The sequence below is a fragment of the Scleropages formosus genome, chromosome 14 (assembly GCF_900964775.1).
Source record: "Scleropages formosus chromosome 14, fSclFor1.1, whole genome shotgun sequence".
Lineage (NCBI taxonomy): Eukaryota > Metazoa > Chordata > Actinopteri > Osteoglossiformes > Osteoglossidae > Scleropages > Scleropages formosus.
The window spans coordinates 11034833-11050794 of record NC_041819.1 but is presented as its reverse complement, the minus strand read 5'-3'; the positions used below and the strand labels follow the sequence as shown (position 1 = coordinate 11050794).

General features: G+C 45.6%; 1 protein-coding gene across 4 annotated transcripts in view; it reads left to right on the top strand.

The window, feature by feature from the left end:
• Window positions 1-15962, top strand: part of LOC108920396 (guanine nucleotide exchange factor DBS-like) — a 45488-nt gene that overhangs the window by 3065 nt on the left and 26461 nt on the right. For 3 of the 4 annotated variants that reach the window (XM_018729129.2, XM_018729128.2, XM_018729126.2), the window contains exon 1: window positions 5052-5377. The exons of the other annotated variant lie outside the window; for it this stretch is intronic. In XM_018729129.2, coding sequence (XP_018584645.2) covers window positions 5245-5377 — 133 coding nt within the window. In that variant the 5' untranslated portion in view covers window positions 5052-5244. Of the gene's footprint in view, window positions 1-5051; window positions 5378-15962 lie in introns of those variants that run through there. 4 annotated transcript variants of the gene reach the window in all.

Here is a 15962-nt window from a genome sequence, read left to right as displayed (position 1 = left end):
CTCCTTGCACAAAGGAGCAGATACCGGTCCTGCTGATGGGTCAAGGACCTTCTACGGCCCTGTCCGGCTCTCCTAGAGTAACTGCCTGTCTCCTGGAATCTCCTCCATGCTCTTGAGACTGTGCTGGGAGACACAGCAAACCTTCTGGCAATGGCGCGTATTGATGTGCCATCCTGGAGGAGTCGGACTGCCTGTGCAACCTCTGTAGGGTCCGGGTATCGCCTCATGCTACCAGTAGTGACGCTGACCCTAGCCAAATGCAAAACTAGTGAAAAACAGTCAGAAAAGATGAGGAGGGAAAAAATGTCAGTGGCCTCCACCTGTAAAACCATTCCTGTTTTGGGGGTCGTCTCATTGTTGCCCCTCTAGTGCACCTGTTGTTAATTTCATTAATACCAAAGCAGCTGAAACAGATTAACAACCCCCTCTGCTACTTAACTGACCAGATCAATATCCCAGGAGTTTAATTGATTTGATGCTATACTCTGATTAAAAAGTGTTCCTTTAATTAGCTCAGGCTAAAAAAGTGACAAGATGACTGCCGTAGTCTCTGCCATAGTAGTAAATTTTATGAAAAGGAACAAAAATCCCAAATCTCATCATAACTGCGCTATGAATACTAAGTTATGAATGTAATCACCATTGAAGACAGAGGTGTCACAGTATATAAACTGAATCAATTACTGACACCACTGCAGATAAATGGAGCTCTTGCAGAACAAATTTGTTCTTGCAGAACAAATTCCATGTTGATTTATTGCCATGGAAGCGAGTTGTAACCATTCATTCTCACAGTTTCGTGTTTCCAAACTGGAATTGTATGTTCCAGTTCCACGTAAACTCTATTCATTCATTGACATTTTCAGGGATTGTTTTTTTTAAAGTAAAACTGTGTAAATTAAATTCACTGAAATATTGAACATAATTTGATAGTCTTGTCAGTGCGTAGTATTACATTTTAAGTTTAAGAACGCGTGGTACTGATTGATCTGAAGGATAATTAAGAGCTCACTGCTGCAGTCAGTCAAATCGAAGAGAAATCAATATTGTGAATAATATGTAGCAACGAAAGCGAACGGACTCAGCAGAATCACTGGCACCATTTTTAGCATGTTCCTCAGCCAGCGGACTCTCGCATCCTCGCCCAGCGAATATCTGTTTCCTAACCGTGCCCCAGGTTCACTGTGTGGCTGAGAAAGAGATGATGGTGGAGATCAGTTTTAGCTGTCCTGCAGTTCACCAGCAGCTGAGAATGATCATAATTGTGGGTTTTATACCAGTCATTGACTGCAGACTCATGAGACTCTTCAGTTTTTATTGTCCGTGTTTTCAGTATTTATGAAAATTTAATGATGTTGTAACTATTCCAGTGTATGTGTTTATGCATGGAGTGTGTGTGTGTCTATCGGTCTCAGTGTGTGCACATGGCTTTGCGCGTGTCAATGCAGTGATCGTGGCCTCCCTGCCCTCTGAAGCTCAGAGCTTCGACGGGATTGTCCCCGGTGACTCAGGCAGATCCGATTGGGAGCGCAGGTGGCCGTTCTCCCGCAGTCACCTGTAGCATGTGTGCGGTCAGGCTCAGCACGCCAGAAATCCTATGGTGTCCAGATTCCCGACGGTCCTGCACGCCTGAAGTCTTTACAAAGTAACTACCCCATACGCTTATTCAAAACAAGGCAGAGCTGAGAAGCTTCTGCATGTGGTGTGGATATCAATAGGGGTATGGGCCATATTAATGCGCGTGCAGTATGGAAGTATGAGTGACCTGAGTGATGCTTATATTCTTTCAAAGATCAGTCTTGTGTTGTACGTGTGGTGGACGCAGCTATGGTTGCCAGTGAAGAGTTGGGCAAGGCTCCGAAATTACTACGGGTTTCAGAATGCTTCCTCATAAAATCACCAGAAATTTGCGTTTAAGTTTTAAAACGCTCTGTGTCTATCCGTAGAATATTTGAGATATCAGTAGACAGACTATGATGTGCTCCAAGGGAAAGAATTGGTCTCGTGTTCCAGATTCTTGGTATCCGTGATTACCATGGAAACACATCAGCGTCAAACCTTCAGTTGAGAGTGAAGTTGGATGGGTCTTTGCTCTGCTGTCGGCTTTGCGAAAACATTGAAATGAAAGCGTCGAAAAGTTTTGAATTTTCATGAACCTTCTGTGTGGTACCTAACTGCTTTTCCAACCAAGCAGTTTTTCACAGATCATTGTCTGTGTGTGTGTGTGTGTGCATGTGCGCAGATATGTGTATAAAATGTGAAATTCCAACTAAAGGCCACAATGTGTTTTGTCCTGAGAGACCAGATCACAGTACAGCATCTTCACCCTTCCTCTGTCTCTACCGGAACCCCCTCAACACCGCTCACCAGCCCCACTCCTCCCCCTCCACCATCTTCCAGTGCTCATCGAATGCTGATCCTGCAGATGTTTGAACTTGCCCAAATCATTTTGTTCCTTCTTCTCGGCGGGAATTATTTCGCAGTGTTTTAAAATAAAAGCCAGGAAGGACTGATGGTGTTCAAACCAGACACCTCCGCCGCTGCACGCCCTCCAGATGCTCATCTGTGAGTTCTGCTGAAGAGTCCCACGGGGACCGGATTGGGCCCACTCGCACTGTAATGGGGGGGGCCACAGAGGGATTCTCAGGACTCAGCATAATGTTGTGCACCCCTTCCTGGTGACTGGTTGTACGGAGTGAAAGAGGATGTGAGTGTGTGTATGTGTGTGTATCTGACGGTGAGAGAGAACGAAAGAGACAAGTACAGATGCCAAGGTAGAGGGTATTTTTGCTTTTCCCCAATCTCTCATCCTCTCTGTGGTGGAATAACTGTGCCATGAAAAGCAAACCGGCCTTTCTCCTTTTCTCACCGAAGGACATCTGGAGGGGGGCTAGACAACCCAGAGGCGTGTATGAATCTTGGAACGCTGTTTTGTTCTGCCCTGCTGCAGTATTTTCGGAGCTCATCAGTATGTGCAAGCTGTTCCTGACAACCATTGCTATTCAGGGTCACCCGCAGCAACAGCCAGCCGTGTCTGAACTTCCCGGACGGGAGACTGGAAAAGCAAACTTGCCGAAACAGAAGATGGGAACCAGAGCTGGGATGCAGTGGGGACCGAGAGGGAGCTGATGAAAAGAAGGAAGTATGCGAGCCAGGACCACTCCAGCCTTTCTTTAAAAAGAGCCTGCTGGAAGCCGTGTGTGTTGGACGCCAGGCTGATGTCCCACTGGTATGTGTGCGCCTGCATTATAAACCGGCAGAGCCGTGTGATCCTCTTCTTTGCAACGTTCGGGACCGCAGCAGATTAGCATGGGCTGCTGGTATAATTAGCCCAGCAGAAGGGGATTTGCGTTCAGACGACAGTACACGCTCCAGCTCTTCCTCCCTTTCACTCGCACACCTGCCCGGATGTCTCTGTGAGCAAACAGAACAGTGGCGGTGATGGGTGCTGCCGTCCTGCACCGGAGGATCCGGTGATTTTCCTGCTGTTTTGGGACCCCTCCTCCTCCACCGGGCCGGATCGGCCCCTCATGTCTCTCCACGAGTTCCTGCGTGAGGGCCAGGAGGCACCTTACAGGATCCTCTCGAGGCTCGGCCAGCTCTTGCACAGCCTCTCGCTCAGCCTGCTGGGCTCCGTGGCCACCGGCAGCACCGACAGCACCGGCAGCAGGAAGGGCTCCTCGAGGGCCTCCAATGGTGAGGGCGGCCGTTTTCTTGGTCTTGGCTCTCCTGCCAGCATGATTGTAGGCTGTACCCACAGGCCTGGGGGCTGTGTGCCCGGAAGGGTCCGGATCAGCTCCTCAGATGGTTTTCCTCCTCTCAGAGTCATTTAAAATCCATGATTAAAGGATATTATTCTTTACCATCTTTTATTCCCCTTTATATAACAGATGCTTTCCATGAGTAACCTGGGCAAGAGATCAGGAACGCACCATGTCATTATCAGTGTAAATTTCTCATTCTTCTGTCCTCCTGCTGTGTTTTCTGGAGAAGGAAGCACACTGCCTGTGTCTCTTCTGGTGACCTGTACACACACCAAGAATGTTCTGGTATAGGACACACGCAATGAGAGTATCTGTTTTGATGAAGGCGACACAGTCTGGGGGCTCCTGTTTCAGGCTGTTCAGAGCAGCAGAGTATCTCTCGGTGTGTTTTGGGGGGGAGCCTCAGAAACACTGGCAGAAGCAGTGAATACACACACTAACCCAGTAAGCATCAGGTCTCCCTGCTCCACTTCACACTCTCCAGTTTACCCCTACTGGTCCTCTCACAGTGTTTTTTACTCTGCCAATGTGTTTGCACAGTAATAATGGCAGCACAGTGGCACAGCAAGTAGTGCTGCTGTCTCGCAGCACCGGGGTTGTGTGAGAGGACGTGGGTTCAATCCCTGCTTAGCCTGTGTGGAGTTTGCATGCTCTCCCCATGTCTGTGTGGGTTTCTGCTGGGTGCTCTGGTTTCCTCCCACAGTCCAAAGACATTCAGTTCAGGTTCCCCACAGTGTGTGAGTGGCAGAGAGAGTGTGTTCCACTAATGTATGGATAAGTGACCCATTGTAAGGAGTGTATCTAGCAGTGTAAGTGACCGTGGTGAATAAGGTGTGTAGGCTTGTAACACAACATGGAGTTCGTTGGGAGTTGCTTTGGTGAAAAGCATCTGCTAAATAAAAAAAAAAAATGTAACTGTTCCCAAAAAGTTTATAGAATTCTGATAGCACTGTGTTTACTTTTATTACTATACTAATTTAAATGGATTGCATGAATTTTAGCTTTCTTTCCCAACATGGCATTCCTTTTGTAGACAGTACGGTACAAACAAGGCTCCCTTCTATTTCATTCTCACGTCACAGGAGTTTTCTAACTGTAACATGCTGGTTCTGTTTGACAATATGAGGCTCCGGAAGGAGAATTGTGGGAAGTTTGTTCCGGTAGGTACAACTCAGGTGAATTGGCATAAAGGGGCGGATGATTGTGACTAATGTGTTGCTGTGGGCGGAGAAGGGCTTAACCTGTTCTGCAGTATCTGGCAGCCTGTTAGTAGGAAGTGCTGAAGGTGCCAGACTGACGGCAGCAGACTGCTCAATTACGTTGTCTTTTCGTGTAAAGGAAGAGAGGAGAGAGGGGGAGAGGGGAGAGGAAGAGCGAGGGACAGTCCGAGAGAGAGGAAGAGAGCAAGAGCAAGGGGCAGGCAGAGACGCCACGGCCATGTGAGGGAGAGCAGAGCAGTGCTACCTGAGGACTGGTGGGAATGGACGGGCAGGTGACACACAGGCTGGAGGAGTACCTGCAGCCCTCAGAGGATGGGGATGAACGCGTCAACATACCCGTGGAGGAAATGAAGGCCTATTACAGGCTCTCACAGGCCCTTAACTGGCTGCACGGTGAGTGTCCAAGATTTCTTTTCCAGAGAGATGTTACATAAATTATCACGGGATTCGCATAATAATTCATCTTAGAGCATGCGAAATGGATTTTCCTCTCTTTGTCTTTGGTGCTTTAGTGGGCGTTCTCTTATTTTAACGTGCTGGAAATGTTGTTACCTATGCGACATTTCCAAGCATCCGTTTTGCCATCTGCAGCCCAAAGGATGGCTGAGGCTGCCTGAAAAACCGACATGTAACCTGGCAACCTGTCGTAGCACAGTTTGTTTGGCAGAGAATAAATATGTCTAAAACGTGGTGAATCAGAATTGAGTGGTAATTAATTCTGTTTTACGATGATTCAGTAATGGTGCATGTGTGCTTCTGAAGGTCATCATCACTTTGATAGTACAGGTACAGTTACTTTCACTGTACTACAGTACAATGTGCATACAGGTTTGTGACAAATCTGGTAAAAGTGAAGTCCAAGTTTTGTAGGTAGGTGTGTGTTTTACTATACCCCGAGGGGAATAGAAAACATGAAAAAAAAAGAACATTTTCTAATTACTCCCAAGCAAAACTAAATGCCTTTTTTAAAGTTCAGTTACATTATTAGTATTATTATTACTATCCATCCATTGTCAACAACCGTTTAACCCGAACCGGAGCCTAACCTGGCAACACAGGGCGCAAGGCTGGAGGGGGAGGGGACGCACCCAGGACGGGATGCCAGTCCGTTGCAAGGCACCCCAAGCAGGACTCGAACCCCAGACCCTCCACATAGCGGGCACCGGCTGAACTCGCTGCACAACCACACCCTCCCTTATTATTATTATTATTACTACTGCTACTATTACTACTACTGCAAGTCTCTATTTTTTATTTCTTTACTCATACTTGCTTTTTAATTTTATTGGTGTGGAGCTTCACTGGAGTCTTTTTTGTATGAATGTAAGAGTAAGTGTGAAATCCTCATAAGGATACAAAACAAACCCGTCCCAAGTATGATTGATATCTTTTTGAGAGCAATGGTAAATGTGACTTGTTAATGTTAAGGGATTAATGAGAGTATGAGGAGGCAAAGAAACATAAAGTCACCTCTGCAAAAGCGCTCTAGAGTGAGGGGCACGGTGCTTTGGCGATTCAGGTAGGAACTGTGTCGCTCGCGTTTTTAGAAATTTCCTCAGCTGTTGTTCGGATGCTGCTGAGGAGAGCTGTGGAGGAGCTTTCTCACTGGGAGCCTGGCCATGCAGGGACACGAGTTCCAGTCCCATACTAGAGACTGGGTTTAATATCTGTTCAATACCTGAAAGCTTTGAGTTTAACTCATAGGATCCCGTTGTGTTGCAGTACCATAAAACTCACTCACTCTCTCACACACACACACACACACACACACTGGCTGAAGCAGGGTCACGGCAAGCTGGAGCCTAACCCGGCAACACAGGGCGCAAGGCTGGAGGAGGAGGGGACGCACCCAGGACGGGACGCCAGTCCGTCACAAGGCAACCCAAGCAGGACTCGAACCCCAGACCCGCCAGAGAGCAAGACCTGGCCAAACCTGCTGAGCCACCATGCCCCCCCCCCCCCATAAAACTAAGTGCTTCCCCAAAAATTGTTTCAATAAAATATTCAGTTGTACAATGGGGTAGAATTGTAATCTCATGAGGATCTGACCCTCTTCCCTGAATGTTGGCGTTCGTCCCTCAACCTCCAGCTCCCTGACAGTCAATGCTGCCTCCTGTTCAGACCTCTGTTATTTTGCATTATTATACGCTGTGCTCCACTCATCCTTGTTCTGCACAAGTCAGCAGCAACTCTTTTCACCCGTGACAAGCTGTCTGCCTCAAGGTGTCTGGCAGAAAGTCTGTTGAGGGGAAAAAAGAAATTAATTGACCTCTCCGTGGCTAGACCATGTTGCGTGACGTAGGCGGTTTGCCGTCCCCTTCTTCAATCTGAAAACAAAAAGGGAAGACTGCAGAAGAATCCGTTGACTTGTTCAGCGTGTTTGTCCTTTGTGGACGTAGTCTTTTGATCACTTCCAGGTGCCCGACCTTTCAAGACCACACAGTATCTTCCTGTCCCTCTTATTTTATACTGAGACTCAGAAACAATCAGCGGTTTCCACATTTCTCTTCTGGTGAGATCTGTCGTGGCTGCAGCACTTCCTGATGTCTCCTTTCTTCTGCTTAGTCTGTCTGTGACCATGCTTTACCACCATTTTACCAAGAGTTCATGTCTCTGCAGGTGCTGTGCTTTCCTGGCCACTCCATGACAGACTGTCACTGGTGTCCAGCTGTTGTTTCATATCCAGAGTTTCCTTCAGGTTTCCCTTCGGGATTCTGTTCTGTCACCGGGTTACACTTAAAAGCTGTGATATTTTTCTGTGGCAAATTCCTAATGCAGAAGGCTTATGACTTTCAGCAAGTTTCACAATATTGTCTGAGTTCTCACACAAGCTCCGGTACATTTGGGCTTCCACCATCCCGGATTTCTTTTTTACCGTGATATTTATAAAGGCACTCTCTTAAGTGTGTCTTTAATTAACCTCCTGCGCTGCCTTTCATCTTTATATAATTTCTGGCTTTGACCAGATCTTACTCTGGACACTGTGAAAGTCATCCACCTTCAACCCTTGTTGTCTAGGCAAGTGACTGATTATTAATAACTGCATTTATGCTCTTAAACACAAGGAATTTTTTTTTTTCTCGGTGGAGGGAAGGAAGACATTGTTTGTTGGTGTTGTGAAATGTTTTGTGCTTCAATCCTATCTGAGCTACCAACTGGGCAGAGCATCTTGGGTTACAGAGCATCCCTCCATGCCCCGTCCCACTCCCATTCCAGAGTTCTTAACCTAGTTGTTATCCGATTCCTGTTCTATACTGCTTCGTCCTGTGCTGGTCCCATTCAGTGCCATTCCCAGTGCCAGTCCCAGTGCCAGTCTTTCAGTCACTTCACATTTATTTATTTTGCTGATGCTTTTCTCCAAAGTCACTTAGGGTGTTAAGCTACAAACAATGATTTGCTCATTTATACAGTTGGGTAATTTTTACTGGAGCACTTGAGGGTAGCTTCTTTGGCCAGGGTACCACAGCAGGAGGTTGGATTCAGACTTGGGCCCTGAAACAACAAGGCACCATGGAACCTCCTGCCCCAGGACCATTCCAGGGTGTTGCTTCCAGTCCCAAAATAGACACACGTCCTCCCAAGGGGATACCCCTTTGCATGGACAAAAGGCCAACAGGAGCAGTAGGGAAAACGGTGAAGACTAAGTTCAGCAGGTGCTTTGTGTGTCCATAGGCCAGATGTGTGCTGTGTGCCAAAGATGGGCACTGGCATTGCTTTCAGCAAACAACAGGAGCTAAAGCGTTCAGTAGTTAAAGGCAACATTGAAAATGTTCATTTTATTATTTATTGTTCCTTCCAACCATATGGCCTAGTAATATTTTATTGTGTTCATGTTCATCACTTAGTGTGACATTGTTTAGGTTTCAGTGTGAAATTTGCAGCTTGTTAAGGTACGCTGGGGTGCTTCACGTCTGCGGAAGGAGCAAAGCCGGCGTCTTCCTGCACCGTGTTGTTTCTCTTTTCATGCTCAAATGTTTTTGTCTTCACGGTTTTAAAACTTTGAAATGCTCACCTTTTCCTGTTTATCACTGAGTGAGAATGAGAGACCTTAAAATAGAGCATTCAGGAAAGAAACACGGCGACATTGTCTGTGGGCTTGTGTGCAGTGTGTCCAATGCACATGTTGTTACACCGAGCCAAGTGTTCAGAAGGTCTCGAACATGTAAGATAAGTAAAGATTGAACCCACATAGCACCTAGAGACCGCAGAACACAAACCAGTCTTTCATGCATGAAGGACAAATGAAGGTGCGGAGGGAAGAACGATCAGGGTCCATAAACATTAATTCCAAGAAAAATACATTTTCATTTTTTAAGGCTCAGCGAGTCATTTTCAGGGGGCACAGCGGTGCAGTGGGTTGGGCTAGATCCTGCTTTCTGCTGGGTCTGGGGTTCAAGTCCTGCTTGGGGTGTGTGAGTCATGTTCGTGTAAGAATTTTATGTCGAAGTTCTAGAAATGGGCGTCAGACTATCATGAAGTAACTTACAATTTAATCCTCTTCATCCATGGTATTGGTGTTGCTGGCTTTTTTCAAACTTGCTGTTCATCAAAATAGCCCATCTTTACTACAGTTTTCAGATTTCAGCAGTTTTCAGCTGAAATTAATGAACTGGTTGCAAAAAAAAACTTTACTCATGACTATGCACCATATTGTTAACACGAATAAACCAATCACTTCATTCTTACCCTGTGAACTCTGACCATTGTTTCGTCCTGAGGTATATTTACACTGCCTGGTAAATACACATACATTGATAATATGAGGTTCAGTGTTATTAACTAGGTGGCACCAATTTCTGCGTTTCTTTAAAAAAATGGGCATTGATTGTTCTTCTTTCTGCATCTTCAAATAAACATTGACTTGGAGTTTTACTGATGTCTGTGAAAGATGAACAAAGTTGATATATGGTTATATGAATGAAGAAAGTACTGTATCGGTTTAATTCTCTTATGTCTGTTTAGGATTTATATCGAATTCACTTCTGTGTGTTTATAATTAAATGTCTTTAAATTTGACATTAGCCCTCGCTAGCCAGAAAGTCGATAAATGTGAATTTCTGTGTGTTTTTATGGTGGACTTACCCAGTTGTCAAAACACAAAAGAGACCATTGCTTGTTGATCAGATATAAATATAACATAGGAAAGCATTTTCACAATATTGTGGTGGATGAAAGTAACGATATCTAACAACGAAAATAAAACAGCAGTTTTTTTGCATTGAAAGAAAATTACTGATCAACAGTTGAATCATAGTGTGAATATATAAAAACCCAGTAGGAAAATAATACACTTAGCAAAATTGGACAAACTGTCAACTTTATCAAATTCAATAGGAGGTGACATGGTTTCACTGAGGTTGTGAAGACTGGTGCCGATTCCCCGTTGACAGAAGCAGCACACTCCCGGAAGCGCCATGCGTTCCTCGCAGAGCACGTATCCAGAAAGCATACCAGTGCAGCTCAAGTCACATTGTTTTAATGTACAGCTGCTACCCTAGGCTGGATGTCAGAAGGTGTACCATCAATTTAATACTCCATTAATAACATTACATTTCATGAAGACGGTCCATATGGAAAAAAAAAAACATATGTACGTAACTGGGGTTGTCACTTAAGAGCTGAGTAGGCATTTACATGGAATGCGGTGCTGATATGGTACATCTTTCTCCTGGATGTTACTTGGAAAGAACATGTACCTTCAGGAAATTATCACTCCTATAGCTATTCTGTGAAAGCTGCAGAGCTGTCTAAAAACAGCTACAGGTCAAGAACTCTAGGCTTATTCTCTGGCTTCTCTTCCCACTTTTGCACCATTTTTAACAGCTTGTTTTTCATAAAAACCTCACATCTCACATATTTAGTTAAACTCTTTGGACATGCTCATATGCTTTATAATCACATTTACAATATCCCGGGTGCTTTGTGTTTAGCAGTCATGCCTTCTTTTTCACAGTTTGATAGTTTTCACGAGCGAGCAGAAGAGAATGCTGCTATATATAAGAAACTCTAGTGTTTCCTGTTTGTTGGCGTGAAATATGACACCGTCAATCTGTGTTGAAAACAATGCACTGAGCAGCCCTACAAATACAACACTTTGACATGTTTGCATGTTTGTGGTATATGCGGTATTCCTGTTCGATGAAAGCTACCTTCATTTCGCATCTCAATGCAAATTATTAATAGTTGTCCTTGCATGTCCTTCTGAAAATAGACTTTTTTCAAAGTGGCAGCTTGTTTCCCTGCTCTGTACAATTTCTCACAGCATCATCATACTGAAAACGAGAAATTGCATCTTCAGATTTTGCCGTTCATAATGACTTTTTATGGCTGCAATCAGTTATTACTGGCACTCTGATGATGTGTGTTTATTTTGGCAGAGCTGCGGTTCTTCCTGCTTGCGACAGTGTGAAACACAGTGAAGTGTAAATAAGAACAGGATCCCTGTGGTGATTAGTGATACATCATGTTGGAAAGGTTGGGGACATCTAATTCCACAGTGTACAGTCAGAGCTGTGGACATTCCTGCAGGCTGCCCTTTGCAGAGTGGCCTCAGCAGCAGGCCTGGGATCTAATCCACACCTAAGCACCTTTCACGTGTTCGTATGTTCTGGCCCAGTTCTTGGTGGTGAGGGGAGCTCCTCTGCTGGTGACGGTCCCCTTAGGATGAGGCTTCGAGTTTGTCAGCAGAAGGAGCTCAGGGTGCTGATGTCAAAGCTGAACATGACAATCCTTCCTCAAAGCAGTAGGACTTATCACCGTATGTTCACAGGCCAGCTGCTCAGACAGAACCGTAATGTTTGTAGATGAAATGTCATGTACTGTCATCCAGACGGTGATAGATGAGCTATTTAGGTCTTGGTGTACTGATGTCCTTGTAGATATGAGTAAAAAAATTAATTAAAAAAAAAAAAAAAAAAATCACAGAAGAAGTTGAACTGGAAGCAACGTTTTCCCCCAGCCTTGCGGGTTTGTAATACCACACCGTTAAAACCGGTGGGTCAACGTCAAAATTTGCCTCATGCCAAAACGGGACCTTCTTAAAAGACCAGTTTAACCCAAGCAGTGAATGTGGCCCCTACTTTGTGAAATCACTCGCTGCCTTTGTATTTCGGTAGAATTTCCCTAGCAGAAGGGTCAGATCAGGAGGTTTAGTGCTCGGTATGTTCCGTGCTATAAGCCTGTTGACTCTGGAGGCTTTGAGAACAGTTAATTCCGTAGCTTCGTTGACCTTTTGCTTTCTGCTGTTGAACACTGCGCAGCTGTAGCACCAAATGTCACAGGAGTCAAGGTGTTTCACAAAACATTACTATTTTTACTGTAATAGTCCATTTACAAGCTTTTGAAGTGTCGTGTATAATTACAACATAAAAATAAGGTTCCTTTATTACTTTACTGCATGGACATTTTCACCAGTGTGTTGTGTGAAACTCAAGTCCAGTGTTATGACATTTTCCAGTACTGACATGAACGTGTCGCGCTCATAAGTACAATAATAGAGTACTTTCATTAAGATGAGTCGGGGGATGAGGGAGCAGAGGATTCTTGTGTTCGCTGTGGATAGTACTGCTAACCTCATTTGTTGCAGTACGTATCATGCTATGCAAAAAAAAAATACATATTGCCCTGGATACGAGTTCAGCTAAACAAAGATGTTTTAATAAGAGCAGTCGTTTGGTCGGAGAGGGAGTGTTTAACGGAAGACCAGTCGCAGGACAGGGCTGGTTAAATAATTCATGCCGCTCTGTGGAAGCCAGTGAAACCCAGCTGGATATCGCATTGCATTCTCTCTACCATGGCCAGCATGGTGGAAGTGATGGGGATGTGGACTGAGGATGGGTGAACACTCGTATATATTTTGAAAGGTTTCACACCTCCGAGCTCAAGGAAGGTTTCGCCATCAGTTTTTTCCACGTGCTTTCCCTGACTTATAAGAAAGCTCACGATTGTCGGGTCTCAGCGCACGTGTGGTGACAACAGTGTGGCAGATCACATGATGAATGACAGTAAATGAGCCCTGCCTTTCCTGTCTGCTTTACACTCCCTGTCTTTGTGGTAACTGGAAATGGTCCACATGGACCAAAACCACTTGTTCTTAAGAGACTAAGATGGCAGGATTGATAAACACTTTTACAATTCGGTTTCCCTGCTGGACGATGTTTTGGGTGTGTCTGTGTCTTCTTTCATTTTTGCATTATGCACTGGAAATTATCTGCTTTTAATGAAATTCCTATATACAGTTCCTGGAAACTCTCGCAGTTCAAGTGAAGTCTTAAGAGGATATATTTCTTTTCTTGCTGTTCAAATATACTGTAGATTACATTGAGCAATAGGTGTCAGTGCAAAGCTCTCACTGCCCCACCCCCTCTGCACACAATGTGCATAACAATAGGGTTGCCTTTAATTTAAAAAGAACATTTAAATATACTGCAGAACTCTGTCCATCAGGTTGAACAATGATGTGGATGTTTATAGTTGTCTTGTATCCCACTGATTGGTACGTTGGGTTTCGGGGAATTGTATTTAGAGGGAAAGGAGGATGCTGTTCAGATGAAGACAGCCTCTGTGTAGGCAGACTTTGGCTTGTCATGGTCCCAGGGGATCCTGAAGCATCACCTGATCGGTCACCATATATTCATAAGAGGCCCTGCTGTGGGACCAGTGTAGTGCTGTGTGTCCTTCCTTTTGTTTCCCGCGGTCTGCTCTCGGATCCTCTTATAATGTGCGATTAAGGCAAACTTACTTATGTGTATGTGTGTGCGCCCGCACGCCCGTGTGTGTGCGTGCAGGGCTCACAGATGCTTAGGACCCATCTGTCTTTGTCTCCTTGCGGCCGCTTGCAGCAGTGACTCTTGCGCATTCGCCTATGGAAGGTGATCCCTCTCGTGAGAAGCCCCATCTGCCGCTGGGAGACCTCTGCGGGAGGCCGCCGGACTTTGGGGGGATGGAGAACGTGGGGCACGTGGCTTCCTCGTGAATGCACGGACCATGGAAGTGGACGTTGCTCGTCCAGAATGCCGTGAGCTCGGTCCGCACGAAGGCGGCTGTCGGGCCAAGGCCACGGGCCTCAATCCGGTCTCCCGGCTCTGTCGCAACATCACCAGGATGTGGCTGCACCTGAAGATGAGGACAGGTACACAGTGCGGCTCTCACACCAACGGCCAGTTTCTGTTGTTCTGCTCTGTTTGCATCACCGTAGCTAAGGATGTGCGCTCTCGCGTCGGCCAACCCTGTCGGACACGTAAACAGGGAAGTTTTCCATGTCTCACGAGCGACGCTTCTTGCGTATTTATGAAAGATTGCCGCGGTCGCTTTTCAGAGCTCTGCGGTTGTCGGAACGTTGCTGCAGGTCTAATGTTTGTAATCTTTCCTCACTAAGTCATCTTTCCGGTAATTCTCAGTAATGCGCGATGAATGAAATGAACAGATGGGTCCTGCGAGCTCTAATCTTTCACTCTTGTTTTCTGCGGTCGGTCAAATGCGTTGACACTGCGGTGCGTATCAGCATCGTTGCTGCTTCGCTGTATTAACAGCTGTATTACACCGAATACACTACACCGATGGCTCATTCTGTGAGTACAGCTTAACGCTGCACAGCTTTTATACAAGTATTTAACCAGCTGTAGTGAGCACTAAAGTCTGAGCAAACAGAACCATAGAGCTTTAAAGAGTAAACTTCCTGGTCTCTCCCTTTCTTTTGCAGTTCGGTTTGTTTGCTGTGTGAGGAAATTCTGCGTATGGCACTCTTGTTCCACACGGATTCTTGGGCTCCGTAAAACAATAAAATAAGTGTACGTTTGTCGCTCTTGTATTACTCTTCAGTAATGCGGATAGCCATCTATTCATCGCATCGGGTGTTTCTGTGCAGTTCGTGAATGGAGCTGTTTACATATTATAGTTTCAGGCTTAGTTTTGACTTAAGGAATGAGTTGTCCATGAAACACAGAAGTAATTTGTGAACACACACCTGTGTTGTGTTTGTTCTAAGGTTTGACACCAACTGATCCTGTCTTTGCACTTGAATATTTGTAAGGCTTTATATGAAAACAAGGCAGGTCTGAGTGAAGGACATTTTTTAGTGACTGTTTTCTGTTCATAATCCAGGAGAAGTTTACCACAACAATGTTTCTTGTAGGGAGGGGTGCGGTGGCACAGTGGGTTGGACCACAGTCCTGCTGTCCGGTGGGTCTGGGGTTCGAGTCCTGCTTGGGGTGCCTTGCGGCGGATTGGCGTCCCGTCCTTGGTGTATTCCCTCCCCCTCCGGCCTTACGCCCTGTGTTGCCGGGTTAGGCTCCGTGACCCCGTATGGGGCAAGCGGTTCTGAAAATGTGTGTGTGTGTGTGTGTGTGTGTGTGTGTTTCTTGTAGAATATCAAGCTTTTAGCTCTGATGATATTATCATAAGGGGGTGCGGTGGCGCAGTGGGTTGGACCACGGTCCTGCTTTCCGGTGGGTCTGGGGTTCGAGTCCCGCTTGGGGTGCCTTGTGATGGACTGGCGTCCCGTCCCGGGTGTGTTCCCTCCCTCTCCGGCCTTACGCCCTGTGTTACCGGGTAGACTCCGGTTCCCCGTGACCCCGTATGGGACAAGCGGTTCTGAAAGTGTGTGTGTGTGATATTATCATATTCAATTTACTCTTCTCGCTGACCAGGATATGCAGAGTCTACATAGTCACAGTCTACAGAGTTGACTGAATTTACATTTCACTACAGGTTGTATGTGTGTGTAACTGTGTATGTGACAGGTAAAACCTTGAATTAATGAATGAATTAATTAATATGCCAGAGAATCCAACTACTTCTTATCTTCTTGCTTGGCGTGGAATTACCATTTTAATTAAGACCTTTAGCGATAGCGTGTACCTCCCGTCACTCTTCCTCATGTCCTTTGTCCATTCTCTTCATCTTGTCTAAATGTATCGATTGCTTGGATGTCAAAGGTCATGCTTTGAAGGGAGTTGCTGTGTATTTTATACACACTTGT